The sequence below is a fragment of the Eretmochelys imbricata genome, chromosome 3 (genome assembly GCF_965152235.1).
Source record: "Eretmochelys imbricata isolate rEreImb1 chromosome 3, rEreImb1.hap1, whole genome shotgun sequence".
In the NCBI taxonomy this organism is placed as follows: domain Eukaryota; kingdom Metazoa; phylum Chordata; order Testudines; family Cheloniidae; genus Eretmochelys; species Eretmochelys imbricata.
This window is the reverse complement of record NC_135574.1, coordinates 167616318-167639207: the sequence shown is the minus strand read 5'-3', so window position 1 is coordinate 167639207 and position 22890 is coordinate 167616318. Positions and strand designations below refer to the sequence as shown.

Genomic DNA, 22890 nt, shown 5'->3' with positions numbered 1-22890 from the left:
ACACTTTAGCTGGGGAGAGTGCAATTCCCAGCTTGAGGAGACATGCTCACGCTAGTTCTCATTGTGCTAGTGCGTTAAAAAGGGTAGCATAGCCACAGTAACATAGGCAGCAACCCGGACTAGCCACTCAACTATGTGCCAATGGCTAGGTTTGTACTTGGGGCAGCTAGCTCATCCAGCCGTGCACCTCTGCCTGTACCACCATGGTACAATGAGAGCTGGGCATCACACTACCAGCCCCAAGTATAGACATACCCTTTTTCTCCTTCCTCTATTTACAACTGCAAAACTTGTCTCATGCCAATGCCTAAGCATGGAGCATCCTCCCAGTTAACATATGCCAAGCCTTTTCTCTTCCTTCAAAATCCTCCATCAAAACTTACCCTTTCCGTAAAATATTCCAGATACAATGACTCCACAACACTCTATGGCTCCCCGGATATTACTGAGCCATACCATTCGACTGTATTGTAAACCTGCCTGTCTTTAAGCTGTATTACACACAGAAACTACATTAAAAGAATGTTAAGGTTGCAAAGGTTAAGGTTTCAGAAGTTAGGAAATGCCAGAATTCAGGTTACCTTTGCACCTTAATTTGGCCCCCTTGTGAGTATGCATTATGACATAGTATTTACTTACATAATCACATACTATTTTTCCCCACGTCGCAGGGAAAGTCATGCTCAGTCCCAGACTGGAGCATGCTCAGAACTGATGGAATCTTCAGAGAATTTAGCTGCCAAACTCTAACAAGTCTCTATTGTGCATATTCAAACTATGATTTTTTCAAAGGCTTGCATCTGAGCCAAATATGGGCAGATTTTAATGGGGAGGGCAAAAGACATATCCCTGACATGACAGCCAGCCCCTGCCAAATGTCATGTCCCTGGCTCCACAGCACTGAGGCTCTATAGCTCCTCAACTAAACATCTGTAAGAATTTTGTTACATGGGCAAAACAATGTATTTTCCTCTCACCTTGTTCTGAGAAACAGCTGAACCATTTTTTCTGAAAAATTTCCCAAGAGATTCAGCCTGAGACAAAATCCAGCACTGAAAATTTCAGCCCCAAAGGCTAAAGTTTAGTAAAGTTATAAGCAACTGGAAACAAGATCTGGTAATGGGATGTCAGGCTACCTGTGCCACCTATAATACTTCTCAGGGCAGGGATTCTTGTTATTTGTCTTGCACTTTCTGCCTACTGTAAAAGTACTGAGCACACTTATAGTACTAAGTAATGGTGTGAGTGGAAGGGCCAGAAAGCTATAGAAAACCGAACAAAGTATTTGTTTGAGACCCAGAGAGAAAATGCAGAAAACCTAAAAATATGATTGGCCAAATTCTGTCCTCTGATTTCAGTGGAGCATATACTTGATTGTCTATGGCTCTTTTATGAATGTATCCAAAGGTATTATTTAGCTTCAAATTGTACTCCCACACAAAAGAATATCCTTAAGGAGATCAGAAGACCTAAGGGTTGAAAAAGTTGTCTAACACTATTTGCAAAAGCTACCTGGGTAACTTCTCTCCAACTAATGTCCATGCTTACCCTATCTACATATCCCTGGTCTCACACCTGCCCATTTAAAAAAAACAAACAAACCCTTAAACATACAAAATAATCCTTATACAAACAACAGGATAAGGTCTGTCTGTCCCCTTTCCCTAGCTCCCACATCATCACAAATAACAATACGTGAGCTTATGGTAAACTCCTTATTCCAGGGAACTTCTTGTCCTGTATTTCTGTGAAGTGTCAGACAATTATTGTACTATATGAATGCTACTAAAGTAAAGTTTCTAGAGTTAAAGAAATAAGATACAAAAATCAGACAACAGTAACAAAAATTTCCATCACAACAAACCATGAATCCTGTAAAATACATCAATTGTTTGACCATGCTCTTTATCTGCCTTTCCCTCCCCTTCTAATTACCAAGGAATGCGTGTTAATTAGATGGCCACAGAAAATGCCTGATTCTTCTCTTCTGCCTTGTATGTAATTTTCTTTTACACCAGTCTGTGAGTCACTCCATTTTGAAGTCAAAGTCAATCACTTGTTCTGAGAAGATGAGTTTGAACTGAAACCAGACTTTCTATTTGGATACTAGGTAGACTTGATTTATAGTGATATTATGCAAGAGTACACAGCGTATTCCAAACACCAGCGATCTGCACCACACTTTTAATATGCTGTCCTTTGAGGGTAAATAAGTTCAGTACTAGAAAATGTTGGCTATAAATTGGTTCAAATCTTTAGAAGATTAAAGGGCAGCTTGTCTTAATTTTAGATAATACTGTACAACATTCACACAGAGTAATTTAGAGATGCAACTTATTGCAAAGGAAGACAGCATGTATTCCTAATTGCAATGCTTGTTTTATTAATTTATCTTTTTTTTTTGTTCCTGGAATAATTGAGGAGATTATAATTTCCCCCAGTGTGTTCATTAGTCAAAATTATCCTACAAATTTTCACAAATCGCATGTATTCTATGGGCTCCTATTTGATGCTTGATATTTAAAATTCAAGCTGTGTTGTTTAGTTATGATTAGTGACATAAATCACGTCTGCTTCCTGGCTGAACAATACAGCAACAATCATGTTTCTCATGCAATTCAGAATAGGGTTTTTTTTTCCCTCAGTGAGTACTATTGCTGGCTATATGTGTTGCATGAATGGGAAGCAAATGCATAAGGGGAGCAAACAGAGCTGAAGCACATTTGTATTGAAGTCTGAATGATTGTTCGGGGAAAACTTTTTGTTATTCACTCAGCTTTAGCAACAGTCTTAATGGCCTCATAAGTCACTCAACATGTAGTAAGCAGTGGGAGGCCCCAATCCTGCAAAAGGTTTACATGTGTTTAAATCTTCTGCGTTGACTTCCAACGCACTACACCGCATATGTAAAATTAAATAACCAGATAAGTTTTCACAGGAATGGGGCCTTTTACTGTTTAGCATGTACATTTGTATTTAGGATTTCTTTAAAAAAGAGCCCACACATAATTCAATTGATTGGTTGGGATGGAACATTGCCTGAACAGACTCATTAGTATATTCTATCCAGAAAAGGGTGATTCAAAAGTGTTCCCTGAATGTTAACAGAAAGCTATCTTCTTGGGTCTGCTTCAGAGGTCCATTTGAATAACTAGTGTAGACTAGTATGAAGACAGAATTTAGGCCACACTCTTCGCTGGTGGTGTATTCCTGCCTGGTGCAGAATTAGCTCTTTGAATCAATGGTGAGAGCCTGTTTTTGAGAAATTCTACCTGCAATGTTAATTGGATGTATGCCAAGTCATAACCTCAGCTGAAAAGGAAGGGGTTAAGAACTGACAAGCAACCTTTCATTTCAGATAACAGAACAATTGTACATGACTTATATAAAAGTTAGTTGAAAAAAATTGGTGGTGCTTTTTTGTACACTTATAGCACCAGAACCTGTATTCCTTATGCAGGTCCAACTCCCACAAATTGGGAGGTATGCAGGGTCAGGCCAAGGAACAATCTATATGCAAAATATACTTTTGAAATGCACTAGATTTAAATAAATAACACCTTGCCCCTCTGTAGTGCCTTCCATCTCAGGGTGTCAAAGCACTTTTATAAGTCCTGTGGAGTAGAAAAAAATATCCCCATTTTACAGATAAGAAAACGACAGTGAAGTGAGGTTAAAGGGGAAACCCTATCCCTGCCTCTTTGGAGGCACTCTTGACAGTGGAACTGATGATGTTCTGCTGTGGTGGAGGAAGGGAAAGTGCCAAGACTGCATGGGAGCGTGCAAATCCCCTCTGCTGTGCAGAGCTCAGTTTTTGGAGATACCACTGGATGCTATGGTGCAGGGTAAGTGGGGCAGGGCCAGAGAACTTGCTATTCCAACCTGACACAGAAGAATGGGCTGGAGTAACCTCCATGGAAGGCTCCACACCCTGAATTTGCCCAGAGGAGGGGAATTCCTCAGGTTGGAAACCACACAGAAAATTTGCCCCTAAGCAACTTGTCCAATTCCCACAGCTAGTCCTGGCAGAGCCACAAACAGAACCCAAATCTCCTGACTTTGGCCTTAGTCTATTAGTCTCACAAGTAAAACACAGGGTCCACTCAAACTGCCATGGGAGCTGCTTCTGCTTGCAAGTTTTATTTAAGGGGGGGAGGGGAATATCAAGGGAATCAATCTATTTATTGTCCCATGAGAACAGTGATAACACAAAATAATATTTCTATTCATTCAGTCACTGAGTGAGTGGCCTTATTTATTTATCCATAATCTTTTATCAGTGACATCATCAGCTGTCAATGCATTGGGGCCTTAGGTTTCCTTAAGATTAATTTCTTCAGGAATTTATGCTGACTTCTTTTAAAAATAGTTGTGAAAAGTTAAACAAGAGTAGATGGTGATGCTAACAAAGGAATTTGTTTATTTTTTTTTTAAAAAAGAAGAGCTTAATGGCCTATTTCAAGTCCTTTCAGTTTAATTTAAACACAGTAGTAGATATTCTGTGTTCTTCTGATGAATATAGTGGCAGAGAAATAGGGTAATAGGATACAAGGCGATACTTCAACTTAAGACATTGTTTCACATTAGCCATATGAATTACTAAAGTCAGCATGTGAAAATGGTATAAGTGTCTGCCTGGATGTGTGACTTCAGGTGTAGCAGAGGCTGCTCAATATCTTACGGGATTAAACTATTACATGTATTTTACACACACGTACACTTTGCTATAGAACAAAATAGACCTGATTACTTCACTGCCTTGTACCATCTTTACTCATTTACACGTGTGCAAAAATGAGTGTAAAATATTACAGGCAAAGTTCTCCAGACCTCTAAGCTAACGACGCTACTTACGCAGCTCTGCTCAGGCACAGTGGAGAACTGAGCCCAGTACAGTAGCTTTATTTTGCCAGTAGAAATTTCTCGTAGAAGAGTTGGGTATACTTGTTCTGAAAGATTAAGGTTATTGGGTTGGTGAGTTTTTTGTTTTTGTTTGTTTTTTAAGGCTGGTATGAATGACAGATACTGGTTTAAGCCACCGTGAGGTTCCATCTTTTCACAAAAAGGTCAGACTGAATCAAGGGATAAATACCACGTTTTCAATGCTCTAGCCACCTCATGATTTAGCTACGTCTACTGGATTATCCGTCTTTTCTCCTTCACAGTGTTGTTCACATCACTGCAAGCTCTTTGTATGGTTTTAATGCCTCCAACCTAGAGTGCCATTCCTAGTTTAAATCCTCTACATTTTTAGATTACTTTGACCTTGGGAGATAGAATATTGTTTTGAAAAAAGGGATTATAAACGACATTAGCGTTTTCTTATTATAACACATACCTGGTTAAGAGTGACAGCATTGTCTGTAAAGCTTCTCCTGAGTGATCCCACAAGAATTGCTTTTAGTTTTAAACAGACCCCCCCCTCTTTTTTTTTTTAAACGGAATTGAAATTATAGGTACAATTTTCAAAAGCACTCAGCACTGATCTAACTCTGCTCACACTGAAGGCAGCGTTAAAACTCCTATTGACTTCAATGGGAGCACAGTTAAGCCAGGACTGAGTGCTTTGGAAAACAGTCACAGGTGACGTACATGCACCTTTACACAGACTCACGAGGTAGAAAGGATGCTGTTATGCTCAGTCCCTGGAAAAATCATGGAGCAGGTTCTCAAGAAATCAATTCTGAAGTACGTAGAGGAGAGGAAAGTGATCAAGAACAGTCAGCATGGATTCACCAAGGGCAAGTCATGCCTGACTAACCTAATTGTCTTCTATGATGAGATAACTGGCTCTGTGGATGAGGGGAAAACAGTGGATGTGTTATTCCTTGACTTCAGCAAAGCTTTTGATATGGTCTCCCACAGTATTCTTGCCAGCAAGTTAAAGTAGTATGGGCTGGATGAATGGACTATAAGGTTGATAGAAAATTGGCTAAATTGTCAGGCTCAACGGCCAGTGATCAATGACTCCATGTCTAGTTGGCAGCAGGTATCAAGCAGAGTGCCCCAAGGGTCGGTCCTAGGGCCGGTTTTGTTCAAGATCTTCATTTATGATCTGGAGGAAGGCGTGGATTGCACCCTCAGCAAGTTTGCAGATGACACTAAACTGGGAGGAGTGGCAGATACTCTGGAGAGTAGGGATAGGATACAGAGGGACCTAGACAAATTAGAGGATTGGGCCAAAAGAAATCTGATGAGATTCAACAAGGACAAGAGCAGAGTCCTGCATTTAGGAAGGAAGAATCCCATGCACTGCAAGAGACTGGGGACATAGTGGCTAGGCAGCAGTTCTGCAGAAAAGGACCTAGGGGTTAGAGTGGACGAGAAGCTGGATATGAGTCAACAACGTGCCCTTGTTGCCAGGAAGGCGAACGGCATTTTGGGCTGTATAAGTAGGAGCATTGCCAGTAGATCGAGGGACATGATCATTCCCCTCTATTTGGCTTTGGTGAGGCCTCATCTGTAGTACGGTGTCCAGTTTTGAGCCCCTCACTACAAGAAGGATGTGGAAAAATTGGAAGGAGTCCAGGGGAGGGCAACAAAAATGATTAGGGGGCTGGAGCACATGATTTATGAGGAGAGGCTAAGGGAACTGGGATTATTTAGTCTGCAGAAGAGAAGAATGAGGGGGGAGGGAGATTTGATAGCTGCTTTCAACTACCTGTAAGTGGGTTGCAAAGAGGATAGATCTAGACTGTTCTCACTAGTACCAGATGACAGAACAAGGAGCAGTGGTCTCAAATTGCAGTGGGGGAGATTTAGGTTGGATATTAGGAAAAAACTTTTTCACTAGGAGGGTGGTGAAGCACTGGAATGGGTTACCTAGGGAGGTGGTGGAATCTTCTTCCTTGGAGGTTTTTAAGGTCAGGCTTGACAACACCCTGGCTGGGACGATTTAGTTGGGGATTGGTCCTGCTTTCAGCAGGGGGTTGGACTAGATGACCTCCTAAGGTCCCTTCCAACCCTGATATTCTAGGATTTTATGCTTCTGTGCCAGGTTCCTGTGTGACCTTGAACAAATAATCTCTTCTCTGCCTCTTTTAGAGTAACAGCCGTGTTAGTCTGTATTCGCAAAAAGAAAAGGAGTACTTGTGGCACCTTAGAGACTAACCAATTATAAATTGGTTAGTCTCTAAGGTGCCACAAGTACTCCTTTTCTTCTCTGCCTCTGTTTCTTCATCTGTTAAAGGGGGGTGATAACACACAGATACCTCACCACAGCATTGTGAGGCTAAATTAATTAAGGGTTTGAAAGCATGGTGAGACTCTTTAATGGAAGGTGCTATAGAAATGCAGAAGATTAGCATTATATTAGGTATGCATAGACGCACACGCATTATAAACAATGAGACGTACCCAAAATAGCAACAACTTCATCGTCCTGGATTACTTCCAAAGACCCTGAAACCACAAAGCAAAGGCTGTCCACACTCTCGCCAGCATGGTAGATCAGATCCCCGGGGGCACAGTGTACAGTCTGAAATTCCATGGCCAGGGCTCGAAGGCACCCATCGCTAGCCAGTCTGAATGCTGGGTGCTCCTTGAAAACTTTGCGGTTCAGATGCACACAGATGTCTGCTCGCATATCCTTAGGGCAGATCTGTAAAACCTAAAAGGAGATTAGATCATCAGTTTCTGTGCAAGAGTCCTGGAGCATTCTATCGGCCGGTTGCCTTCCTGGTGTGATCCCATTTTTTTTAAACTATAGCAGAGTTTAAGAACTATGGGATTCTTCTCATACATTTCCACCCTCAGTTAAAAGAAAAAGCTCCATAACATTAACTTAGCCTACTTTACAACACTAGAAGGAAAATAATGTTTTTTTCTCAGCAACATGCTCTGCTGGATATTGAATTATAGAATAAATGCTGCAGGTATTTAAAACAGTAAAATTAACAGCACAGTGATGCACAAAGCTTGTGTAGAAACGACTGCTAATGCCATGGGCTTGTATTTGATGGATATTTCATTCTTAATAGGAAAATTCCATGAAAAATGCACAAACTATGCATAGTGCATTACCTACTTGGAGTGTGCGTGGTAAGGGGAGTCATGGATTCCTTTAAGCTAAATAATCAGAAAATGTATTAACCCATTGGGGCGAACTACAAAAGTATAAACACCTCACCCGCTGGCAAGAATGAACAGAGTCCTTGGTGTGGGAGATAAATTGGCTTACACCTGGTTTTCCATAGTGGGGAATCTTTAACCTTCCCGGGACAACATTTCTTCTAGTGCACCATCCAAATGGGTTTCTGTTTATCAAGACTTTTTTATTAACATACTTCTGTCTTTGTGTGTATATTTGTGCCACTGCATTAGTGATCCTATTGTGTCCAATGTCACATCTACCTTGAGAGATTGTTGATATGCTACAGACACGGGTGAAGTGGGGACAATGGATTTGCCAGTGTACATACAAATTTAAAATTACTAGTGAAAACTCTGGAATTGTACAAAATGAACAGGAATTTGGGATCACAAGCTTTCATAGAATCATAGACTTTAAGGTCAGAAGGGACCATTATGATAGTCTAGTCTGACCTCCTGCAGAACGCAGGCCATGGAATCTCACCCATCAACTCCTGTAACAAACCCCTAATTTACGTCTGAGCTATTGAAGTCCTCAAATCGTGGTTTAAAAACGTCAAGGTGCAGAGAATCCTCCAGCAAGTGACCCAGGCCCCACGCTGCAAAGGAAGGTGAAAAACCCCCAGGGCCTCTGCCAATCTGCCCCGAGGGGAAATTCCTTCCCAACCCCAAATATGGCAATCAGCTAAACCCGGAGCACGCGGGCAAGACTCTCCAGCCAGATACTACAGAGAATTCTTTCCTGGGTAACTCAGATCCTACCCCATCTAACATCCCACAGGCCATTGGACATATCTACTGCTAGTAGTCGAAGATCAATTAATTGCCAAAATTAGGCTATCCCATCATATCATCTCCTCCATAAACTTATCAAGCTTTGTCTTGAAGCCAGCTATGTCTTTTGCCCCCACGGCTTCCCTTGGAAGGCTGTTCCAGAATTTCACTCCCTGATGGCTAGAAACCTTAGCCTAATTTCAAGTCTAAAATTCCTGATGGCCAGTTTATATCCATTTGTTCTTGTGTCCACATTGGCACCGAGTTTAAATAATTCTTCTCCCTCCATGGTATTTATCCCTCTGATATATTTATAGATAACAACCATATCTCCTCTCAGCCTTCTTTTAGTTAGGCTAAACAAGCCAAGCTCCTTGAGTCTCCTTTCATAAGACAGGTTTTCCATTCCTCGGATCATCCTAGTAGCCTCTCTCTGTACCTGTTCCAGTTTGAATTCATCCTTCTTAAACATGGGAGACCAAAACTGCATACAATATTCCACATGAGGTCTCACCAGTGCCTTGTATAACGGTACTAACACCTCCTTATCTGTATTGGAAATACCTCGCCTGATGCATCCCAAGACCGCATTAGCTATTTCACGGCCATATCACATTGTAGGCTCATAGTCATCCTGTGATCAACCAATACTCTGAGGTCCTTCTCCTCCTCTGTTACTTCCAAGTAATGCGTCCCCAGGTTATAACAGAAATTCTTGTTATTAATCCCTAAATGCATGACCTTGCACTTTTCACTATTAAATTTCATCCTATTACTATTATTGCAGTTTACAAGGTCATCCACATCTTCCTGTATGATACCCCGGTCCTTCTCTGTATTGGCAATACCTCCCAGCTGTGTGTCATCCGCAAACTTTATTAGCACATTCCCGCTTTTTGTGCCAAGGTCAGGAATAAAAAGATTAAATAAGATTGATCCCCAAACCGATCCCTGAGGAACTCCACTAGTAACCTTCTTCCAGTCTGACAGTTCACCTTTCAGTGTGACCTTCTGTAGTCTCCCCTTTAAGCAATTCCTTATCCACCTTTCAATTTTCATATTGACCCCCATCTTTTCCAATTTAGCTAATAATTCTCCATGTGGAACTGTATCAAATGCCTTACTGAAATCGAGGTAATTTAGATCCACTGCGGTCCCTTTGTCTAAAAAGATCTGTTACCTTCTCAAAGAAGGAGATCAGGTTGGTTTGATATGATCTACCTTTTGTAAAACTATGTTGTATTTTGTCCCATTTGCCATCGACCTCAATGTCCTTAACTACTTTCTCCTTCAAAAATTTTTCCAACACATGTCAAACAGGCCTGTAGTTACCCAGATCATTTTTTTTTAACTTTCTTAAAAATAGGAACTTTGTTAGCAATTCTCCAGTCATATGGTAAAATCCCTGAGTTTACAGATTGATTAAAAATTCTTGCTAACAGGCTTGGAATGTCATGTGCCAGTTCCTTTAATATTCTTGGATGAAGATTATCCGGGGCCCCCAATTTAGTCCCATTAAGCTGTTTGAGTTTGGCTTCTACCTCGGATGTGTTAATATCTACCTCCATATCCTCATTCCCATTTGTCATCCTACCATTATCCCTAAGCTCCTCATTAGCCTTGTTAGAGACTGAGGCAAAGTATTTGTTTAGATATTGGGCCATGCCTAGATTATCCTTAACCTCCACTCTATCCTCAGGGTTAAGCAGTCCCACTTCTTTCTTTGTTTTCTTCTTTATTTATATGGCTATAGAACCTTTTACTATTGCTTTTAATTTCCTTTGCAAGGTCCAACTCTACGCGGCTTTTGGCCTCTCTCACTTTATCCCTACATGTTCTGACCTCAGTAAGGTAGCTTTCCTTGCTAATCCCTCCCATCTTCCACTCCTTGTAGGCTGTTTTTTCTTAATCACCTCTCTGAGATGCTTGCTCATCCAGCTTGGTCTACAACTCCTGCCTATGAATTTTTTCCCCTTTCTTGGGATGCAGGCTTCTGATAGTTTCTGCAACTTTGACTTGAAGTAATTCCAGGCCTCCTCCGCCTTTAGATCCACAAGGTTTTCAGTCCAATCCACTTCCCTAACTAAATTTCCTTAATTTTTTTAAGTTAGCCTTTTTGAAATCAAAAACCCTAGTCACAGATCTTCTTCAAGACTTCAATCTTGATCAGTTGTGCCATCCTCCATCCTGAAGTCTATTTCCCTCCTTACTCAGGTGAAGTCCATCCCGAGAGAACAGTCCTCTGTCCATGAATGCTTCCCAGTGGCCATACATCCCAAAGCCCTCCTTATAGCGTCACTGCCTGAGCCATCTGTTGAGCATCATAATCCTGTCATACCTTTGTTTCCCTTCTCTAGGAACAGGCAGAATCCCACTGAAGATCACCTGAGCCTCTATTTCCTTTAGCGTCTTTCCCAGCCTGGCATAGTCTCTCTTGATACATTCCAGTGAGAATCTAGCCGTATCGTTTGTTCCCACATGAAGGATAATCAATGGATTCTTTCCCGCTCCCTTTAGGATCCTCTTCAGCCTCAGGTCCACATCCCATATCTTAGCATCTGGCAGACAGCACACCCTTCTGTTCTCTGGATCAGCTCTTGTTACAGGCCTGTCTATTCTTCTCAGTAATGAATCCCCAGTCATGTAGACCTGCCTTTTCTTAGCGATGGTGTGATTCTCCAGTCTATCCCCTGTTCCATCTGGCCACAAGTCCTCTGGATTCCTATTGTCCCTTGCAATCCCCTGCAACCCATCCCGTATCCTCCTGGGGCTTATATTTGGGGTTATCTCCATTGACTCTTGCCTTCTTCCAATAGGATTATCTGCTCTTCTCTTTCTCCTTGCTCTCTCACCTTCAGTGACCATCTGCTGTGCCCCTTCTTCATTTTCCAACTCTGCAAACCTGTTCCTGAGCAATATTTCTCCTTCACTGCCCCGTCCTTTCCTCTGCCTGGTTCTCCTAGTCACATGCTTCCACTGTCCACTTTCGTCGCCCATCAGTATCTCCTCAGATTAATCTCTGATGAACTGGACATCAACATTCACTATTTGAGAGAAATAGGTCTAATTGAGCAGATGGTGTTTGCCTCATTTTTCTCAAAAGTAACTACTTCATCCAATTAAGGAACAACCTTCATGAGCTCTAAAGTTACTCCCATGCATCCTTCCCTTCATGGAAGGAGGGTGGTGGTTTCAGTGCAAAAGCTCATGGGGATTAGGGGCAAGGGTAAAACAGTAAATAGTTAAGACTTATCAGAGACCAGAGACTATAAGAGACCACCACAGTACAAAATTAAATTTCCAAGGCCGGCATTTTCAAAGATAGACACCTATATGGCATGTTAACTACATGCATGCATCCCTGCACACAGCTTATTATTTGTGTATGCAAATATGCCTACAGGGTCACATTTTCTATCACTGGCCAAAGCCTAGGTACCAGGCTTTGCTCATGAGTCCTCTACAGAGCTGTAGGGATGGAGTTCTACAACCAAGAGTGCAATGTGCCAGAAGAAAACTAATCAACAGTCTCCTTAACTACCATGGCTCCCTAGTCGGGAGACAAGCGGATCTGTTGCAGCTCCACTAAAGCTTTAAGTTTCCTAGTCCCACCCCTAAGGAGTCATGCTACCATAGGATGCAGCCCCAGGCTGAGAAACACATTTCTGTGGTGCTTGGGCATGGACCCTATTTGATGATCTCACCAGTCTGCCCATGCTGAGCAGCAGAACCTCAGTAGTTCTGCAACTTCTCAGGCTCTACATTTCCTCATTAGGAGTGAGAAAACAACATTTGGCTTGGACACACACAAATGAGGTGGTTAGCTGTGCAGTTACACAATTTACTCTTGCAATGTTTATGTTCACACATACACGTCATATTTGCAGAAACTTGCCGTTCAGAGATTAGCCTAGGAAGCATGTGCGTGCGTGTGTACGCACACACCCTCCCCCCCCACAAATATCTTATTGTCACATACATATTGTCAGTGCTGTTATAACTGGGGCAATTGCAGGAAAACTCTGATTTTGCTACCAATGACTTTATGAAGGCATACAATACAAAGCAGCAGTATTGATGACGGTGAGCTGACCAAGTGGTTTGAAGTGAAAACTGGAGTCAAATAGGTATGCATATTCAGTCCCATACTTTTTGCTCTATACTTAGAAAATTTCTTGTCCTATTCCCTTAACATTGGTGGAGGCCACAGGATATCAGGGCAAATGATTAATCACCTTGACTTTGCAAACAATATCATAATGGTACGGCCCCTGGAGGAATATAACCAAGAAGCCACAACTAACCTATACACAACAGCCACAGAATGGAGATGAAAACTGAACAAACAAAAAGACCAAACTAATTGAACCATCAAAAATTAAGAAACAGGCTAAGCTCATCATTAACAGTGTCAACATTGAACAAGGAGAGAGTTTTTGCTACTTAGATTCCATCATAAGGTATGACAACTACTATGAAAACAACATTGACAAGTGGATAGCTACTGCCAGGAGAACGTTCACTTGCCTGAATAAAATTATTTGGACCCTTAACTCACCATGTCCATGACCGCTAAAACTAGTTTATATACAATGCGCATTGTACCCGTATTACTTCATGGGTGTGAAACATGGGTACTGATAAAGCATCTGGGGCAAGAGCTGCAAATATTTGAAATGTGTTGTTTGCCCCACGACAAGATTAGATAGACTAAAGAAATGAGGACACCCATAGAAGTACAATGAGCAACTACAATGGTTTGGCAATGTTGCTAAAATGACCAAAAACGAACTGCCTAAAATTGTTCTGCGTGGAAATAATGCATGGAACGGCAGGCAGCAGACATCCATGGAGACAGTGGTACAACATGGTATATGAAGCCATCCAGGAAACTCCCCTACAGGGTCCAATGACAACTCAAAACAGAGGTGGATGGAATCCTCTCATAACTTTGGCCCTACCCAGCCTTGGTGTTGGAAGGAGGAGACGATTTTATGAAACTCTCATCCAAAATGCTTCTGTTCCCCCTATCGAATAGGAGATTATTGTATTTCTCACTCCCATTTTAGAGAAGTTTTGGGGATTGCCTTCAGACTTTCAAATATGTTAAACCCACTATAGGTAACCCTTGATTTCTATGAGAATTCCTGGACCGTAGTAGCCTTTCATCAGTATGAATATCACAAAGAACCCAAATGTGGGTCATCATAGATTAGTTAATGTTTTTAACCAGGAACCCATGGCACTTGATGAGAATGACATTTGCAAAACCTGCAGGCTTGCCTTTGCTTTTAGTTTGTTATTCATCCCCAAACTTACGCACAATCAGCACGAGTTCAAAGTACCATATTACAAAGATTGATTCTGAGGATAAGTTCACCTTTAAATATTTGTTTTACCTGTAGCGGGTCGCATTATTTTACACACTAACAATGGCAGCTGTGCAGGCATGTGGAAGTGATACCATGTTTTATTCATTATCCAGCATTCTGGAAGTTGTGTATGAATGCAAAAATCAATGGAGCTCAGACTTGAGAATTTATGGACTGGCACAACCATTAGTCAGTGGTATATTCGTTAGTCCTTGTTATAAATGGTGAGGCTGATTTTTTTGTTTTTGTTTTATAGCCATAAAGATTGGCGCTTAAGCTTCCAAAGTGTCAGTTACTGAAAGCTACATCATATGCTCTCTGAGATTCTGATAATTGGAGACTTTTCATATTAAAATAATTCTAGAAGGTGAAATGAGTCAGATGTGATTTAATTTGAATCTTGCTATCTCCAAAGTCATTCTCAGCAGTACATATCCAGTATTTCCATGTTAAACAGGGGAAGCCAGGGATGAATACTTTTTTTTTTTTTAAACCATGCAGAATTACTTTTTGTTGCTGGACCATCCCGCTGTACTGTGTGCCCTGGGTGTCCCCCAACCATCCTTCCCAGGTGGCTTTACATCCTTCCCTGAAGTCCACAGAAAGCAGTATTTGTGAGGATATGATCAGTGCCACTGCTGATCAGTAGAGATACTGTTTTTCCTGATCAGTAGCGCTGGACATTACAATATCATTCCTCCTGGAGAACTGCTGCTCTGGACAATACCCCCTCAAGTTGCACTCTGGGATCCAGATGGCAGAAAGCAATGCTAAAGAGTCCCATCAGGAAGTCAAACAGTCCCATGTTCCTATGGGACTCCAGACAACTATCTCCAGGCTGCATCTGCTCAGCCCATCTCTAACAATGTTTTAAGCGCGAGAGAGCAATGAGTTTGTTTTAAATCACATCATCCACCATTTTGAACAATAAATTAAACAACCAACCAGAAGCCTGGTGATTGGAACATTGTTGTAATTTCCTGAATTAATAACCCTGGAACACACACCACGCTCATTTCTCTGCTAACAAAAGGAAAAACAGTATCTCTATAAAAGTAGGCACCTAACATGAAGGGACTAAAGAGAATTTTCTTTTGTTGAAGGGGTATTTGTTATCTCAATACACACAATGGGAGTTGTGCCTGTAAATCCAGTGAATTAAGATGAGAATAGTCCCCTAGTAAAAGGTAGATCCCAAACTATCTTATTATTAGAATAGCTAACCTATATTAATAACCTATACCCTGTATGTCTACATGGTAATCAATACCCCTATTAATATGTGACAGGAGCAGCCTGTGCACCTTGTGCACAAAACCACATAGTTAAAACATGCTCCTCTCTCTGAGGTCAGGCAACTCCCCTTAGCAACATGACCTTGTTTCCTCCCAACCTCCTTTTGGGTGGCATGCATCCCTTAGGGCCCAGGATATGACCAATCCCTACACCCTTGGAGTACAGAGACTGCAATTGTGCCTGGCCCCTGGCATGGAGGGTGAAAAGGAAAGCAAGGCTGCCTGTGCCCTGTCCTCCTGGATACTCAAACGTGATCAGTGCACATTCTAGCCCTATGAGAATATAAAACCTATCATCATCAATGCACATTTTGTTTGTTTGATGTAATCTTGGCATCTCAATAATTCAACAGCTAAAAATATCAACATTGGGGATTAAATAGTTAGCGAGCTTGGAAGAGCTTTAAGTAAGTGATACGTTTCCTTCAGGTTGCATTCTCTCACCTTTTCAGTATCTATCCCCCTGGACATTGACCAAGTGGAAACGATATAGTCCATCACACGTTCGCTCAGACCTTTGGGCACTTGGTAGAGTTTAAGGAAGTCCCGGACACTGTTCAGCATTTCATGGTACCGGTTTGTGTTGGCATACATTTGCTGGAAGATGGTTGTCACGTTACCAAAAATGGTGGCATACAGAAGTGCTGTAAACAAAAGAAAAAAAAAAGGTCAGTAGGCATTTTCCTAAAGTCTCAAGGAGCAGCAGACTGGAGAGCTATGTAATAATACATTGTGTTGGTTTGTCTGCCCTCTCACAATGTCTGTGTGTCCATATAGCCAAGGGCAACGGTAATGTCAGGTCCTCAGAAGTATATGTGATCACTTCACCAAGTTAGGCTGGTAAAAATCTTATAAAAACACAAATACAAACATTTCTTGTAGCACTACAAATTCAGGATGGCTGTATAATTTATGATGGTGAGTATTGGGAGGTGAAAGAGAATTATCGAAACATATTCTATACATTTGTCTTTGACCATCAAACAATTCAGTAGCATCAAAAACCATATAAAAACAAAATGTAAGATAAAAGAATGTTAAGCCAAATAGTTTGACAGCAAATAGTTTAAAATTTCATCTATGGTCTATCGCTCCAGCGTTAAAATGCCATCAGTGACACATTTCCAAGCTTTAAATGCATTACTACAATAGTCAGTCGAGCCATCATTATCCACCTCAGCGTGACAACAACAATGCATCAAAGCACAAAACGGAATAGAATACACAACCACCACAGGTCAGTGATTTATAAATGCAAGTGTAATAATGCAGATTTTTATGTATTATGTTTTAATATTCTTCAGGCAGAAGGAACAGCAAGGTCTCAGGTAAGAATGAGAATTAGAGCAATCCCCTTCCCCAAACATAGAATCTGGGGTATGCCTTCTGACAACAGTCAGTTTACTTACAATGGCCACATGGTTTATTTATTCAAAATTTGTTAAAGTAATAAAAAATGAGTCTTTTATTTCCTTTTAAAAAAAAAAATCAGAGGCAGAAGGTCAGATACAGACACAAAGCACTTAAAAAAAAAATCCATTCACCCAAGGCATTAGGCTGGGTGAGTGTCAGCAGGAATGCCTGCATTCTAATGATGTACAGGGTGCTGGAGTTACAGTTCATGGTCACAATGTGAGGCAGCCTCTCTCAAGGTCTCTTACCTCATCTCTGTGCCCTACCCAAGCCACCTGTATGTAATCATCACTGAAAAAAGAGACCTGGGGAGCATAGTGAAGCACCAGATCAGCTCAATGAAAGGAAAGCCAAGAAACCATCAGAGTAGATTAGACAACCAAGGGCACAATCAGCCTGAGAGGGTATCCAAGCAGCAACTGAGCACTGGCTGAGCAGCGGGTACCTGCTTCTAACCCACCTCGTCTCCTCCGCATTTTCTCTGCTTCTCTGTTTGTCATTTCCCTGCCCCCCCCATCTTCTTTCCTTTGTCCCTTTCCCTTTTTCTCTCCTGCTTCACTTCTCTAAGAGAGAATCTCGTTATTTAGGCCAGGACTACAGCACTTATTTAAATGGTTTTACTCTGTTTAGCAGGGCTGAATTAAGGCAATCTGGGAGTCTAAGCACACCACCCCACAGAGGCCACCCTTTGGCCCTACCCCCACACCTCTAGGCCATACTCCCACAACTGTGGCCCTGCTCCTTCAAGGAGTAGTCTGCCCCAGAGGAGGAAGGACTCGACCCCTTACATACCTCAGAATGGGGGCCCCTTCTAACACCAGGCCAGCAGAGCCATAATGGGGTGGCAGCTGCAAGAGCCTCCATAAACAGCATCCCCAATGGGCTCATGTTGGCTCCTGAGGGTAGAGGGTGTCAGAATTAGCAACCCAATAAAGTGAATAGAGTAGCTCTCAAATCAATTTGGGGTACTACTTTAGCCTGCCTACAGATTCAGGCAGCACCAGTTACGCTTGGTTCATGTTTCCAAGGTTTTGTTCACAACCACAAGGCTTAGAGACATAACTTTAAAAAACATGAAAGCTCATATTTTGAAGTCATTCCATGACTCCAGAGGCCAGGACCCTAGGTACAGATCTGTAATAGTGCTTATGTTTCAATCCAGTCCTGCCTTTCTGGGGCTTAGCACCTAAATGTTTAAACTGCAGGAAGGAGTCACTTGTGAGGCAGCCTAGCTGCACAGGTGCTGTTCACTCTGGCAAGTAGGCTTAGCACTTGGGTTACTTAGAATCAAGTACATTTTTAAAGCTCTGTACACCATACACAGAACATATACCAGTGACACCTACTTTCCATAACTGCATCGGCTGCCCTTAAGCCAACTAGAACACAACAAGATTTTATGTCTGATAAAGTCATCATCTTCTGTAGGTACTTGCAGAACTGTCCTTTTCTCCCTAGGCCATTGAGATCAGATGAGCAGGTTCAATCTGGATTTAGTCCAGTGCAGGGCCTTCTCAGGAGGACATGGCTATGCATGGCTATGCACTCCTTGAAGATGCGTAACCATTTTGAGAACTCATAAATCCTTTCTGCTTGAACCAGCTTGCCCATTTTCCACCTACCCTTCTGCACAGATGGAGAGGGGGCTGGTGCTAGGGGAATGTAACTGGACCACTCACCCTACTTCAGTCACCACTGTATACAGTGTCCAGGGGTCCTTTTGATAAATAATTTACTGAGCTCTGATACTTATGTATTCATGGGCCAAATCCTGAGGACCTTAGTCAGTTTCAACTCAATCACACCTCTTCTGGGATCCATAGTGTCTTAGTATAAGCACTGCTTAAAAGCTGAGTAAGGTCTTCAGAATTTGGCCCAACATTACTATACATAACCCTATTAAAATACATATATTTGCTAACTTAACCATGTAGAGCAAGCATAGCAGAACACCATAAAGAAAAGAAAAACAGGAAGGCCGGGGTTTTGAATCAGATAACCAAGAGCTGGTTGGACCTTGGACAAACCCCTTGGACCACTTCCTCATCCGTTTTTATTTAGTCCTTATGCTGACAAACCCTTCCATTAAAGTCAAGGGGTGACTTGATCACACTAAGTACCTACAAAACTTTAATAATGGGCTCTTCAATCTAGCGGACAAAGGTATAGCAAGATCCAATGGCTGGAAGTTGAAGCTAGACAAATAAGGACAAAATGCTTAACATTGTGGAGAATTAATAGAGCTGTGCAAAAAAAAATTCAATGAGCAGTTTATTTGCTGAAAAATGCAGTTTCTGGTCACAAAATTCAGGTTGAATTCAGCAAATAATTTTGGCAGAAAAAATGAGGGAGTTTTCTTTTTTTTCCCCTTCAAAAAAGCCAAAATGGTTTGTTGCAACATTTTCTAAGAGAAATGTTTCAACTTTGTTTTGAAACAATGTTTAATTTAGAAATTTAGATAGATTTAACACAAAGGGTAAAAATCACTCCAAAAATAAAATAACGTTTCAGATCAGATTGAATAAAATTTGGAACTGGGAAGCAGGGGGTCATTTCAGCAAGAAAAAAAAATTGTTTTTTGGGTCAACCAGAAACAAAACAATTTTTGGTCAAAACTGAAAAATCAGTTTTTTGTCCCGCTCTAGTTACAAACCATTGGAACAACTTACCAAGGACTCTGGTGGATTCTTCATCACTGGCAATTTTAAAATCAAGATCGGGTGTTATTCTGAAAGATATGCTCTAGTTCAAACAGAAATTCAGGGACATCCTATGGCCTGTGATATGCAGGAGGTAAGACTAAAGGATCACAGCAATCCCTTCAGCCTTATAACCTATGAGTCATTGAGAGCTCTGCCTGAATTTGCATTAAACGAACACTGAAGGAGGACTTAGGGCATTTGGCCTCTTCTTGTTAGTATTTTTCCCTCATTCTTTTCACATTTCCTAAAGGGGGAAAGTTAACAACTTTCTGGTCAATCTTTGCCCCATCAGAATGAGGTTTTGTCATCAATGAAATGAATAGTAGGTAACAAATCCAATTCCCCCCCGCCCCCCGATATGTTACGTGTTGGGTTTTACACCTACGATAATTACTTTATATTGTATTACATGACATTATATTGTAAAATCACAAGGCACAACACAACTAGGGGAAGCAAACAAAATATGTCATATTAAATAGGATAGCTAATCAATATCCAATTGCACTGTTTCATGCACTATAACCAGTTGTTGTTGAGAGCCAACACCTATCATTTGATTTCTCTGCTGGTGGTAGAAATACATAAATATTTTAAAGCCAATACAAGCAGCAGAAGGTATCCCACAAAATATGGCAAATAGGAATACTGGTTTGGTTTTTTTTAAAAGGTAGAGTTATGCTTTCAAGGGCAATCTTTATAAATTTTAAAGACATGACTAAATTAAAAATAGCATTAAGCAAATGGCTAAGACATCAGAGGTATGATTATGTCTGACCTAGCTGAAAGGAAGAGAAAAGGTGGTTCTGGGTCCTATTTATCTTTAGTGTAGCAAAGCAAAGCCCTACCCAAGCTGACTTAGGTACAGAATGGACCTAGAAAAAAACAAGTCCTTGCAGTGATAGTCCCAAATCAAAAACAGATCTAACTCCAGATCTGAATCCAAACTTTATATATAAAGGAGCCCAGCCAAAATCATGGATCCAAAACCCCCAAAATGTGAGTGTTTACAGTGCAGATTTACACTTCCCTAAATAAGCCCATTAAAGAGAGAGATTCAACCCTCAACTCTGGATATCCTCTCATGTCCAGACACAATGTTCTAGTCCATCTCAGCTTTCATAGACCCAGCCTTTGCACTATGTCCAGGCAAATGAACTTAGCACAAAGTGGCTACATGGGAGTTGCAGTAGATGTTGATGCCACTTCTGAAAGAGAAGGGAGATTCAAATGCTCCGTTCCCCCTTCTCCAGGCACATCTCTACCCCTCTGTTCCCTCTGTATAGGGATACAGAAGACCCTGATTGGAGATGTGGTCTCTTGGAGGTGCAGACCTCCTGCACGAGCTCTTCAAATCCTTCCACGCCCTTCTGCTGCTGCTGTTAAAGGTTCTACACAGCTGTGAACAGTGGGCAGGATTTTCCCCTTCTTGTACTTCTTAAATGGCTTTTCTTCCACCAATCAAAATCAAGATTTCAGCTTGTGGTGCAGCACGATCGATTATGCAAACAGTCAAGAAGAATAATTTTTCTATGGATTTTGCCTGATGGCATACAAATGATTTCCTATTTATTTGTAGCATTAAGGTTTGCATGAGCTAAACTGTACGTAAAAGCCTGCGGGATGTAAGTGCCCCATCTCGTGGAGAAAGATGAAGAAATGCTTTTATCAATATATTTAATATAAAAGCGATTTAATCAGCAGATTTTCTATTTAAACACTATCACCTTTTTCCTACTAGACGCTCTTCTGCTACCTGCTAGGACCCTAAATATCATGGGTTAGAATCAACTCTGACTTTTGCTGGCTTATCTGGCATAATCCTGAACACAGGGCCCCCAGCAGTGGAAAGTCCACCTGGAGGGGAATCTGTGACAGCCCAAGGCATCTGTAAACCCTCTTCCACTGCGGAGCCTGCAGCTAGCCAACGCAATCCCAAAAATGGGCAGCAGTGAATAGAGAGGGGGCATGGCGGTTACCAAGGTTAGCTATGGATTCAGTACCTCCTGCACAGCTTTCATTGGCAGGCCTTTACAGGAACAAACTGTCTATTATCACCTATGGAGCAGTGACTTCTGCTGGCTCAGGGAGTAGGAATTCACAACCCCTATGCCACGAGGGGAAAATTGAACCCCATGTCTCAGAGTTACTGTCCAAGAAAATCAAGCGATGTGAAGCCTGGTGAAAAACAATACCCAATACTTCATCTGGATTAGTACGATGTGTGCAATTTAATAGCAATTTCAGTTGCTAATTGCAGCCACTATGCGCCGATATTACAGTTACCTTGCCAGGGGAAATTATTGCCACATACATGAATTTCTTATTAAAAACATTCCAAATCTTACGATCTTTAATTTATCATTAGTTAACCATTTTATTAGGATTAAATGGACACAGGAAGGATGAGGATTCTTTCAGTGTGGACTGGGGGATAACATTAGCATATTGCACAATGACCCGTAATGTTTCTACAGAGGATAGCTAGTTACATACCTTCACTTCTTTCTAACGAATAATGAAATGAATCCATCATAAGATGTTCAAAGCCACAGAAGCAATTCAGAATCAAAATTCTTCTCTTTCAAAGAGCTGGGTGGCAAAACAAACTCCTGTTTTCAAACTGAATGTTACTGCTCAAACACTAAATTGCGGTAGGGTTTGCCAATCCTCCAGGATTGTCCCGGAGCCTCCAGCAATTACTCTTTGATTAAAGATTATGTCAGGTGATGAATTCTCCAGGAATACATCCAACCAAAATTGGCAACCTAAATTGCAGGCTAAATGGTGGCATTAAGCCACTGCCCTGTGTTGGTGGCCTGGAGCTGCACTGGTCCAGGGGAAGCTCTTGGAGGCACTGGGTCTGATGTGCTGTTGCACTACACCTGCTTTGTGCCAGCTCTGTATCACGTCCTCAATAGCCCCAGGGGTTTGGGGAGTTTTGGGGCAGAATGGAAGTGCGGCAGAGGAAGGAGGAGATGGATCTGAGCCAGAAGGGGTGTGGTCAGGGTGGATCAACAGCCCAGAAGTGGCCTATAAAGGGACACCAGTTAGGACGACCCTGAGGGCTTCCCCAGCCTGCACCAAGGTCTGAACTAGTCCCCAACAGCCCCTGAATGGGAGGCACACACTGCCTCCCCTCCATCCTCTCACCTGCATCAGCACAGGAGTGAATCTAGCCCACTGTCACAACAAGAGTTTTCTGTGCAGATCAATTACAGGATCACAGCCTTAGCAGCAATC

At 41.7% G+C, this 22890-nt stretch overlaps 1 protein-coding gene across 1 annotated transcript in view; it reads right to left on the bottom strand.

Annotated features, from left to right (window-relative positions):
- KCNH1 (potassium voltage-gated channel subfamily H member 1) overlaps positions 1 to 22890 on the bottom strand; it is a 322053-nt gene that overhangs the window by 143816 nt on the left and 155347 nt on the right. The window contains exons 8-9 of the mRNA XM_077811958.1: positions 15977 to 16176; positions 7357 to 7609 (exon numbers count right to left, since the gene is read on the bottom strand). Coding sequence (XP_077668084.1) covers positions 7357 to 7609; positions 15977 to 16176 — 453 coding nt within the window. The remainder of the gene's footprint in view (positions 1 to 7356; positions 7610 to 15976; positions 16177 to 22890) is intronic.